Source organism: Triticum aestivum, chromosome 4A (assembly GCF_018294505.1).
Source record: "Triticum aestivum cultivar Chinese Spring chromosome 4A, IWGSC CS RefSeq v2.1, whole genome shotgun sequence".
Classification (NCBI taxonomy): domain Eukaryota; kingdom Viridiplantae; phylum Streptophyta; class Magnoliopsida; order Poales; family Poaceae; genus Triticum; species Triticum aestivum.
The window spans coordinates 235,731,711-235,743,156 of record NC_057803.1 but is presented as its reverse complement, the minus strand read 5'-3'; the positions used below and the strand labels follow the sequence as shown (position 1 = coordinate 235,743,156).

The following is an 11,446-nucleotide window of genomic DNA, read 5'->3' as shown; positions in this document are numbered from 1 at the left end:
TAGAAGCATCGCCCGTGGTCGCCCCGACCCGCGCCGACGAACACCCGAGAGGGGAAAAGCCAGGGGGCCGCCGCCACCAGCGTCGCCCGGGCCAGCCCCGCAACGAGCGCCGGCGACGGCAACAGAGAGGAAGGGGGAGGGAGAAGCGCGCGGAGAAGGCTGGGCGCGGCCAGCCGCCCACGGGGGCGGCGCGGTCGCGGGAGAGGAGAGGGGTTGGGTCAAGCGTTTCGAGCCCAAGAATTTTCTTTCGTGAAGCAAATTATAACGGACCACTTCACCAATGAAGCAACGTCTGGCCATGCTTTCAATCAGACGGCCTATGACAAGTTCAATATTATGCATAAGTGAGCCCTCTCTTATTTTCAGATTACGACAGGAAAATAAATCTGTTATGAAAAGCAGGTTCACGTAATTTACAGATGGCCAATCCATAAATATTACCCAAGGAGCATATAAAAAAAGTACAGGAAGAGCTCCTAAAGTCCAGTTTGTTGAGCAAAACAAGGCCATGCATCTAAATGACGACTATAATTTGGAAGCAGTGAAAAACATGTACTCCCTCTGTCCCATAATGTAGGATGTTTTTTTTATACTAGTGTAGTGTTAAATGGCGTCTTACATTACCGGACAGAGGGAGTAGATCGGAAAGCTCAACTTTACTGTCCTAGTCCAACTTAAGCTTGACAATATATAAATATATAAACACATACATGCTTGCCTCTGTTAATTTTCAATACAATGCCCCTCTTTCGGCCAATACATACTCCCTCCAAATTATCTTTACTCCTTACTCATCGCTTTTAGTACCACCTTCTCAGGTCCAGAAATGGTTGAGTCCACGCGTCCACCAGTCCCAAGACACCCCGGGCTCCAAAATAATGACCACTATCTATCCAGCTTTAAGTTATCGCAGAGGTGGCCGAGTTCAGGCCTAGCCTCCATCCATGACGCAAATGTTACTTCATGCAAGGATGTACAATGGACGTAGGACCTAAATGTTATCAGAAAGAAGTAACGCCTGCAATTGCATTAGTTTAGAGTCAGAAAACTAATAAGGCCAACATTTAAAAACATGTACTCCAGTGTCAAAAAACGTCTTATATTTTGAGACAGAGAGACTAGCTAAATATATTAAATTCAACAATGCACGTCTAGGATTACGCTAAAAGTCAAAACAATGCAAACAAAAATAGCTTCCACACTAGTCAATTCCGAAATCCCTGTGTCACAACTGCTACTACTGCATGTTATTTAGTACTCCCTCCGTCCGGAAATACTTGTCATCAAAATGAATAAAAAGGGATGTATCTAGATGTATTTTAGTTCTAGATATATCCCTTTTTATCTATTTTGATGACAAGTATTTTCGGACGGAGGGAGTACTACCTCTGTTACTAAATATATGATGTTTTTGCAGTTCAAAAACATCTTATATTTAGTTATGGAGATAACACTTTGTATAATCTTCTTTTTGACCATGCAACACTTACTAACCAAACAGAAAGCTAGAACAGAGTCCCAAAGTGATCACATTCTTGGATGTCATAAAATAGTACTCCCTCCATCCTAAAATAACAACTTTGTACTAAATCCACGACACTTGCTTATAAAATAACCTATTGGCATGAAGTAGGCAGTAGAAGCACCCACAAAACTTGCAGATACAACTTAAGTAACATCATGGTTTACTTTATATAACTGTGTGGTTTATGCAAATTATAATACCAAGTTATGGCACAGATCACAATAAAGTACTTTAAAAAAAACAAGCATTCCTTTCTACCACGACAATCAAGCCTCTTCCTGTCCTTGCCGTGGTAAGCTTCCCTAGCAGCGATCCACCATGACACGAGGCCCTGGTCCATGGTGGGGACAAACGCCTGTAAGTTAGCCCATTGGAGGATGGAGTTCCAAACTATATTGGTGACGGTGCAGCGGCGAAGAGATGACTGCAGTACTCAGGCACGAAACTGCACATGGAAAATTGCTTGTTATGAGGGAGACCTCTCTTGGCAAGGCGATCGGTCGTCCAGATTCTCTTGCACGACACAAGCCAAAGGTGGAGCTTGCACTTGAGCGGGGCTTTAGCCTTCCAAATGACCTCATCGAAGCTGCTCCTAGAGGAAGCGGCAAAGTGCACCGCATAGACGGACATGACCAAGAAATTACCGCTAGGCTCTGTTAGCAACCCAGGCCCAGTTCCCGGTCCATCGGCATACGATCGGATGTTTCAGGTGCGCATTGGACACTCCACTATAAGCGGAGAGTCCATCACATCTCAAAAGACCAGCGTGAAGGGAGTGTGACACTCTCCCTTATAAGGAGGTCCTAGCCTCCTCCCATATCCGGGTGGGACTAAAGTCACTACCGTTGCCCAAGGTCAGGTTCCTGACACCCCACCCCCCTCCCTAGGGAAGCCCCCCTTAGGGTGGCATGGGGCCCAGCTCTGATACCACTTGTTAGCAACTCAAGCTCAGCTCCCGGTCCATCGGCATATGATCGAACGTTTCTGATGCGCATCGGACACTCCACTACAAGCGGAGAGCCTATCACATCCCAAAAGACCGACCTAGAGGAGTGTGGCACTCTCCCTTATAAAGAGGTCCTAGCCTTCTCCCATATCCGAGGTGGAATTAAAGTCACTGGCGTTGCCCAAGGTCAGGTTCCTGACAGGCTCCCACGATCATGACCAGCTATCTTTGTGCTCCGGGTGGAGATTAAACCGCAAACTCTTTCCCAGAGCTCGAGTAATTGAAGATAAGCACGGATGTTAAGGTGCCCCTTATGTCTTTTAACCAAGCCGGATCAAGCAAGGCCTCGTGTTAGAGTACGTAATGGGCCTAATGGGTCTGGGCTGGCGGTATAGCCTGTTAGTCTTAGGATTAATTAGAGATAAGGGTCGCTTGCTTAGGGGTCAAGTAAGCCTTGCTGGGGAGTCAATTAAACTCTCCATATAAGGGGAAGAGATGTATCAATCTAATCAAGCAAGAATTAAAAAGAAAATCCCTTCCCTCTTGCCTGGACGTGGGCAAAAAAGGCCTCCGGCCGGCCCTTTCGCGCCCTCCTTCTAGCAGCCACATAACAATTTGATATCAGCTTTCCCGGATTCAATCATGTCCAGCCCTCCACAGAGTTCTTCCCACCCGCCGCCGCCGCACACCTACCCGCCGCCACTAGCGTCTTCATCGGCGCTGCTGCCCCACACAGCAGGCGCGCCGGCATTGCGCGTGATGGCATCCTCAGGGGCGATTGCACCCTCTGCCCCAGCATCGTCCGCCCTTGTCCTCACCCCGGAGCAGATGACAGCCGCAATCCTGGAATTACGGCAGGCTGTGACGGGCATCAGGGCCTTCCTCGTCAGGCCCTATGCCCCCAGCCGCATCCCCAGCAGCCACCTCCTCCGTTGCCACACCAATAGCAGCTACCCCCGCCGCTGCCGCCCTCGGACGCGACCAGGGCGCCGGTCATCTCGTACCAGTATGGGATGCCCTACGACGGGACTGCGACGACCTCGTTCTCATCAGCGTTGCCACCGTCCCAGGGCGTCCCCATCCAGCAGATCAAGTTCCCACCGTCGCCGTCACCGCTCCCGGCTTGGATCACTACCCACCACGTGTCGGCGGCGGTGAGGCTGCAGGCTGCTGTGCGCGGCCTCCTAGCGCGTCGGCGTATGCGGGAGATGCGTGGTCTGCAGCTGCCGCTCCTCCCAGTTGCGCTTCACTGCGCAAAGGACCTCGATCTCGTCCGTTGCATCGGGGATCTTGGGCATGCGCTTTTCCGGGCGGCGGGCATGCTGTTTTCCCCACGGACAACGACCTCAAAGTCTACGACATCGGCGGTTGGGGGGCGCACCCCTCCTCGCCATTCTCCATCTTCGGTTGGGGGGCAACCTCAAAGTCTATGACATCGAAAGCCCTCCACTCTTTTCTGTGCGGTGCAGACCAACAGCCGTCCGGCAGGGAGAAGGCATGGTGTCACCGACAGGAGCGCAGCGTTTAGCACCACTGCATTCCGCCGCCGGCCGCCGCGAGCGCGCCTCTGTGCGACCACTTCCAGGTGGCCATACACATGCACTCCTTTTGTCCAGATGGTGTCCACGGGATCCAGGTGGCTGTACACATGCACGTCCGATGTGCGGATAGTGTCCACTTTATGTACAGGGGTCCAAAATAAAGCGTCCCAGTCCATTTCAGGTTGAGAGTAATAAAACAAGCCGAGATGTAAAAGGCTTGTTTTTAGGTGTTAGGTTTGTGTTGCGTCGAGTCATGGTTATAAGTTGGTTAGGTTGCAGCTCGAGGACAAGCTGCATGTCCAGGTGGGGTGTAGTGTTAGAGTACGTAATGGGCCTGATGGGCCTGGGCTGGTGGTATAGCCCGTTAGTCTTAGGGTTAATTAGAGACAAGGGTCGCTTGCTTAGGGGTTAAGTAAGCCTTGCTGAAGAGTCAAGTAAACCTCTCTATATAAGGGGAGGAGATGTATCAATCTAATCAAGCAAGAATTAAGAAGGAAATCCCTTCCCTCTTGATCGGCCGTGGGCAAAAAAGGCCCCCGGCCGGCCCTCTCGCGCCCTCTTTCTAGCAGCCACATAACACCTTGACGCCTTTCTGAGGGAGCGATCAGGTTGACAATCTACGGTGCGACCATGCCCAGGAAAACACCATCAAGTCACTTAACGCATCAGAAGTAGGTGTGTTCGCCGTTGCCAACCACAACCTTTGCTGCAGCATTGAACAGATCCTTTTCTTAAACCTCCAGTGAGGCGCCGTAGTAACGCCAAGGAATGTCAGCAGCCATACGACCTCCACTCCCAGCGTAGATTGAAGGCTCTACACATGATTTATAGGTCAAGCATGCCGAGGCCACCGGCTCACTTTGGCCTACAGATCACCTTCCAACTGACCAAACAATGCCCACCCGCAAAGGCATCGGTTCCTTTCTGAAAGAAGACTCTACGAATCTTGTCAATAGCCTTGAAGACCCACGGTAGGGGGATCAACAGAGATAAGATGAAAGATGGGTGCAGCGGTGCGGTGAGCATGGCTTGCACAAGGATAAGACAACCGTTATGGGTGCAACTTATCTCTATTGCAAAACCCAAGGGGCAAATATATAGTGCACAAGACTTGGAGTACAAGGAAGGATGCATAGCCTAATAAATACTCCCTCCACTCCTAAATATAAGTCTTCGTAGAGATTCAATGCAAACTAAATACGGAGCAAAATGAGTGGATCTACACTCTAAAATATGTCTATATACATCCATATATAGTTCTTATTGAAATCTCTAAAAGACCTATATTTAGGAATGGAGGGAGTATATAGTACACAAGACTTGCGGTACAAGGAAGGAAACACAGCCTAATAAGGACTCCTAGACTAATACTAATACTCCGTAATCCACGTCTTGACAGTTTCGACGCAGCATGAAGAGTCTTAAAAACCTGTTGAGTCAAGCCAAAGGGGATAAACAACAAACAAGATGTCGCATCAGAGGAAGACACCTCATCGGTAGAAGATACAAGAGAAGATGGGTTGTCAAAAGAAAATGGTACATCAAGAGAATGAAACATTGTGCAAAAAACCATAGCCCAGGAAAACCGGCGGCGAAAAAAGCTCGACGGCAAGAGAATGGGTGTAGATCGACAATTCAAAAGGAGGCCACAAAAATCCTATAGAAAGGACAAGGACAAAAGGCTAACGGATAAGGTATGGTGAACTCACATGACATGAGAAACACGAAAAAGAGCAACAGTCTTGGTGGACGCAGCGAAAATACAGAAAACTAGATAGCACATACTAGACTATAGATGCGATGGCAGCGAAAGAAAAATCATAGAGACGAAGGCCAAAACCAAGCAAAGCTCTTGTGTTGTGCTCCTAACTGTGAAGTGGGTGGTCTCACTGAGCTAGAAGAGTCAGCAACAAGACCGATAGAACCTATTGGTTTAGAACCCGAAGTTGCAAGCAGACGTTTAAGTTGCACAATATTCTGCTGAGTCAAGGACAAATCCCTGAAGTTGTTGTGCGCGCCTGGTGTAGATGTCGCTTCTTCAATGTTAGAGTTATAATATAAGTCATGTACCCCTTTGTATTTATCCCGTTGTATAAGGGGTTTCCTGCATATGTTCCACACCTGTACATGTATATATATCGGCCTATGGCCTCATGGGAATACAAGTTGCATATTTCCTAACATGGTATTAGAGCCCTAGGTTTTTTTTTCGCACGCCGCAACTCGTGCTCGATCCCGTCGTGCACAGCCGTTTCCGTTTCCTTCTCTCCGGACGGCCGCTGCTGCTTCCTCTCCTATTCTGCTCCGGTGGAATCTTACCCATCCATCCACGCCAGGTCCTGATCCGCCGCCCCGGCCTGAAGCATCCACGCCCGCCGGCCTCCTCAGCACGCGCTGGGGCGCTGCTTCTTCTTTTGGACGCCACAGCCGCCACGTGGTTTGCAAGGTCGGGCAGACTAATCCGGCCGCTCGCTGTTGGCCCGTGACGGCCCGCCTGAACCTGACGTGTGCATGTACAAGTCTCATCCCAATGTGTGCTTGTTCACATGCGGCTGCTGCACCATCTTCCTCCCGTGAAGGCCCGTGACGTGGTGCACTAGCCTCCCCCACTTGATTCTGCTCCGCCGCCGCCTACTGATTTCGATCTGATTTGCTCGGCCGCTGTGTTGGCTGTTTGACTGGTTGCCTTCCGATAAAAAAAAAGAAAAAAAAAGAAAGCATCATGTCGTCGGGTACAATTTCCTCTCCACATTGTCCGCTGATTTTGGAAGGCGTACCCTACACTGATCCTGTCTCGCATATGCGCTTTTCCTCGATGCTTGGTGCTCGTCAGCCTGTGACGTCGTCCGCTACGGCATCTTCCGCCTGTTGTGTTGGTCACTCCTCCGCGACTCTTCTCCCGACCTCTGCACATGGTGACCGTCGCTCTACGTCGACTCCTCTCGCGACTTTCACTGGTAGTGCTGGTGCATATGGTTCCGTCGACTCCGCCTCGCACAGGCGTCTTCCATTGACGCTTGGCGCTTGTCTACATACGGCCTCGTCTCCTCCACCGGCCTGTGTGGATACTACTGGTCATGCTACACCGCCATATCTAGCGGCTTCCACAGGTGGTGGTGGCTGCTTCTCTCCCGGTGCTCCCGGCGCTACTGCGTCGACTACTTCAGCTGTGTACTTCACTGAGGAGGAGATTGCGCATCTACGTCGACCTCTTCAGTTGCGCCCCTGACCGAGCAGGAGATTGTGCGAGTTCGATGCCTGCTAGCTCCATCCTCCGGTTCTCCATCGACAGGTTCTGCTGGTTCTGCTGCTAACTCTTCTGGCATTGTGAGACCACCTTCTACACAAGCAGGTACATCTCCGTGGATTCTTGATACTGGAGCATCTTTTCATATGACTCATGATTCATCCACTCTGTCCTCTACTTGACCTCTCGATTCTCCTGTTCATGTTCTTACTGCTGATGGTACCTCTCTCCCGGTTATTGGCCGAGGCATTCTTAGCACTTCTTCTTTTCATGTTCCTGATGTTGCTCATGTTCCCCGACTTATCATGCAGCTCATTTCTGGTGGACAAATTGTTGACTCTGGTTGTCGTGTCATTCTCGACTTTGACTCTTGTTCCGTTCTGGACCGCCATACTGGTACTCTCCTTGGTGCCGGTCCTCGACGTCGTGACTCTTAGGGTCTCTGGGAGCTTGACTGGCTTCATCTTCCGTCCGCTGCTGCTGCCGCCAGTCTCTCCTCCTCTGTTGCCTTGTCTACCAGCTCTTTTCAGCAGTGGCATCATCGCCTTGGTCACCTATGTGGCTCTCGTCTCTCATCCTTAGTTCGACGTGGTCTTCTTGGATCCGTCTCCGGCGGTGTGTCTTTAGACTGTCAGGGCTGTCGGCTTGGTAAACAGGTCCAGTTACCTTATCCTCACAGCGACACTGTGTCTCAGCGTCCTTTTGACCTTGTTCACTCTGATGTCTGGGGTCCAGCTCCCTTTGCCTCGAAGGGAGGTCATCGCTACTATATTATCTTCATAGATGATTTCTCTCGGCACACATGGATATATTTTATGTCTTCTCGTAGTGAGGTCTTATCTATCTATAAGCATTTTGCTGCCATGGTCCACACTCAGTTCTCTACGCCTATTCGTGTGTTCCGTGCTGACTCTGCTGGAGAGTATATCTCCAAGATGTTGCGTGGAGTTCTTGCCGAGCAAGGTACTCTTGCTCAGTTTCTTGTCCTGGTGCTCATGCTCAGAATGGCGTGGCTGAGCGCAAGCATCGTCACCTTCTTGAGACGGCTCGTGCGTTGATGATCGTCGCCTCTCTTCCACCTCATTTTTGGGCCGAGGCTGTTTCCACTTCCACCTATCTCATCAACCTTCAGCCTTCCACTGCTTTGCAGGGTGGCGTTCCTTTCGAGCGTCTCTTTGATCGTTCTCCTGATTACTCGGCGCTTCGTTTGTTTGGTTGTGTTTGCTATGTTCTTCTAGCCCCTCGTGAACGCATCAAACTGTCCGCTCAGTCTGTTGAGTGTGTCTTCTTAGGCTATAGTGATGAGCATAAGGGCTATCGTTGTTGGGATCCTATCGGTCGTCGGATGCGTATTTCTCGGGATGTAACTTTTGATGAGTCTCGTCCTTTCTACCCGCGTCCATCTTCCTCAACCTTTTCAGTGGAGGATATCTCTTTCCTCACTTTTCCTGACACACCTCCCTCTGTGCCCAGTATTCCTATTCCTCGTCCTGCTGTTGCAGATCCGACGCCATCCTCTCCTACAGATTCTTCTCCACCTTCATCACCGCCACATTTCCCATCTCCACCTTCATCACTGATACCTTCCCCTTCTCCACCTTCGTCCTCGCTACATTCCCCGTCTCCACCTCCAGTGATTCCACCTCTTCCCTCCTTTCCTTTTCATTATACTCGTCGTCCACGTGTTCTAGATAAATCCACTGACGTGCCATCTACTTCTGGTGCGTCGTCCTCCTCATCCCAGCCGCCTTATGGTCTTCGGGCTCGGCCTCGCCCTCCCCCTGACCGCTATTCTCCTAGTCGATATGCTCTTTCGGCTATACTCGAGCCTACGTCTTATCGCGATGCTCTTGTTCATCCTGAATGGCAGTTTGCGATGGCAGAGGAGCTTGCTGCTCTTGAGCGCACCGGCACGTGGGATCTTGTTTCTCTTCCTCCCGGTGTTCGTCCCATCACTTGTAAGTGGGTCTACAAGGTTAAGACTCGCTCTGATGGTTCTCTTGAGCGTTACAAAGCTCGTCTTGTGGCTCGTGGTTTTCAGCAGGAGCATGGTCGTGATTACGATGAGACATTTGCTCCTGTGGCCCATATGACCACTATCCGCACACTTCTTGCTGTGGCCTCTATTCGTCATTGGTCTGTTTCTCAGCTTGATGTTAAGAATGCCTTTCTTAATGGTGAGCTGCGTGAGGAGGTATACATGCAGCCCCCACCTGGGTATTCTGTTCCTGATGGCATGGTCTGTCGTCTTCGTCGCTCTCTCTATGGCCTTAAGCAAGCCCCTCGCGCCTGGTTTGAGCGTTTTGCCTCTGTGGTGACTGCCGCTGGTTTTTCAGCGAGTGATCATGATCCAGCGTTGTTTGTCCACATTTCCACTCGTGGTCGGACTCTTCTTCTTCTCTATGTTGATGACATGATCATCACTGGCGACGACCCTGAGTATATTGCCTTTGTAAAGGCTCGTCTTAGTGAGCAGTTTCTTATGTCTGATCTTGGACCTCTTCGCTACTTTCTTGGGATTGAAGTCTCTTCTACCTCTGATGGCTTTTTTATATCCCAGGAAAAGTATATCCAGGATCTTCTTGCTCGTGCTGCTCTTACTGACGAGCGCATTGTTGAGACTCCTATGGAGCTCAATCTTCACCTCCGTGCTACTGATGGTGATCCTCTCCCTGACCCGACGCGTTATCGTCATCTTGTTGGCAGTCTTGTCTATCTAGCTGTCACTCGTCCGGACATCTCTTATCCGGTTCATATTCTGAGTCAGTTCGTCTCTGCTCCCACATCGGTTCACTATAGTCATCTCCTTCGTGTTCTTCGATATCTTCGGGGCACGATCTCTCACCGTCTATTCTTTCCTCGCTCCAGTTCTTTACAGCTTCAGGCCTATTCGGATGCTACGTGGGCTAGTGATCCCTCAGATCGCCGTTCACTTTCTGCTTACTGTGTTTTTCTTGGTGGTTCTCTCATTGCCTGGAAGACGAAGAAACAGATTGCAGTTTCCCGTTCGAGTGTCGAGGCTGAGTTGCGAGCAATGGCTCTTTTGACGGCAGAGGTGACTTGGTTACGGTGGTTACTTCAGGATTTTGGTGTTTCTGTCACTACACCGACTCTGCTCTTATCTGACAGTACAGGTGCTATTAGCATTGCGCGCGATCCTGTGAAGCATGAGCTCACCAAGCATATTGGTGTTGATGCTTTCTATGTGCGCGCTGGTGTGCAGGATCAGGTTATTGCTCTTCAGTATGTGCCTTCTGAGTTACAGTTGGCGGATTTCCTGACGAAGGCCCAGACTAGAGCACAACATGGCTTTTATCTCTCCAAACTCAGTGTTGTTCATCCACCATGAGTTTGAGGGGGGGTGTTAGAGTTATAATATAAGTCATGTACCCCTTTGTATTTATCCCGTTGTATAAGGGGTTTCCTGCATATGTTCCACACCTGTACATGTATATATATCGGCCTATGGCCTCATGAAAATACAAGTTGCATATTTCCTAACATTCAAGAGCCTGAACCAATCAAGCTCGAGGTGACCGTCCTTGTAGTAGCCACAATGAGTACAAGAGCGATCCTCGCCAGCAGGAGGAGTGGAGTGGTGGAGCACTGGAGCACTGGAGCGGGGGGAAAACGGTATAGCAGACGGCGTAGAAAGAGAGCACAGAGGGAATATCAAGTAAACCTGCCCCACAAAGGCAAGTCTCCTCCGCCCGTATCTCATGCAATACAGCCACGAGCAAACAACTTAGCACACTATGGCTCAAACTCCTTATGAAGCTGAGACAAGAACTCACAGACACGATGAAACTCCAAGGCTGACCACACAGCCTGGCAACATTGGCAAGTACGACAACCAGCAGTGAAGAGAGTCAAGCCGGCGCTAGATAGTAGAACTCTATGCGTAGGAATCATCAACGGTGGAGTCACCGTGCTGAAGAGCATGCTGCTGGCAAACGACAAACAGGTACAACGCATCACCAAAGGGTTGATAGCGCTGGCAAAAACATGTCCACACCTCGAAGACTGTAGCGAGGCCCATAAACTAAGAGGAAAACTGAGGGAGAACACTGGAAGTGGGGACAGCCACCACTGTAAGCAAACAGAGACCGACGAATGGACGACCCTGGCTCTGGCGACCCTCGGGCTCGGGCGCGGCCGCTTCCTCGCCGCCCGTCCCTCCCGCCGAG

At 50.3% G+C, this 11,446-nt stretch overlaps 1 protein-coding gene across 1 annotated transcript in view; it reads right to left on the bottom strand.

Annotated features, from left to right (window-relative positions):
• Window positions 1-509: 509 nt before the first annotated feature.
• LOC123085900 (paladin) overlaps window positions 510-11,446 on the bottom strand; it is a 40,560-nt gene continuing 29,623 nt past the window's right edge. Inside the window, exon 19 of the mRNA XM_044507603.1 lies at window positions 510-1,018. Within this exon, the coding sequence (XP_044363538.1) occupies window positions 886-1,018 (133 nt within the window). The 3' untranslated portion in view covers window positions 510-885. The remainder of the gene's footprint in view (window positions 1,019-11,446) is intronic.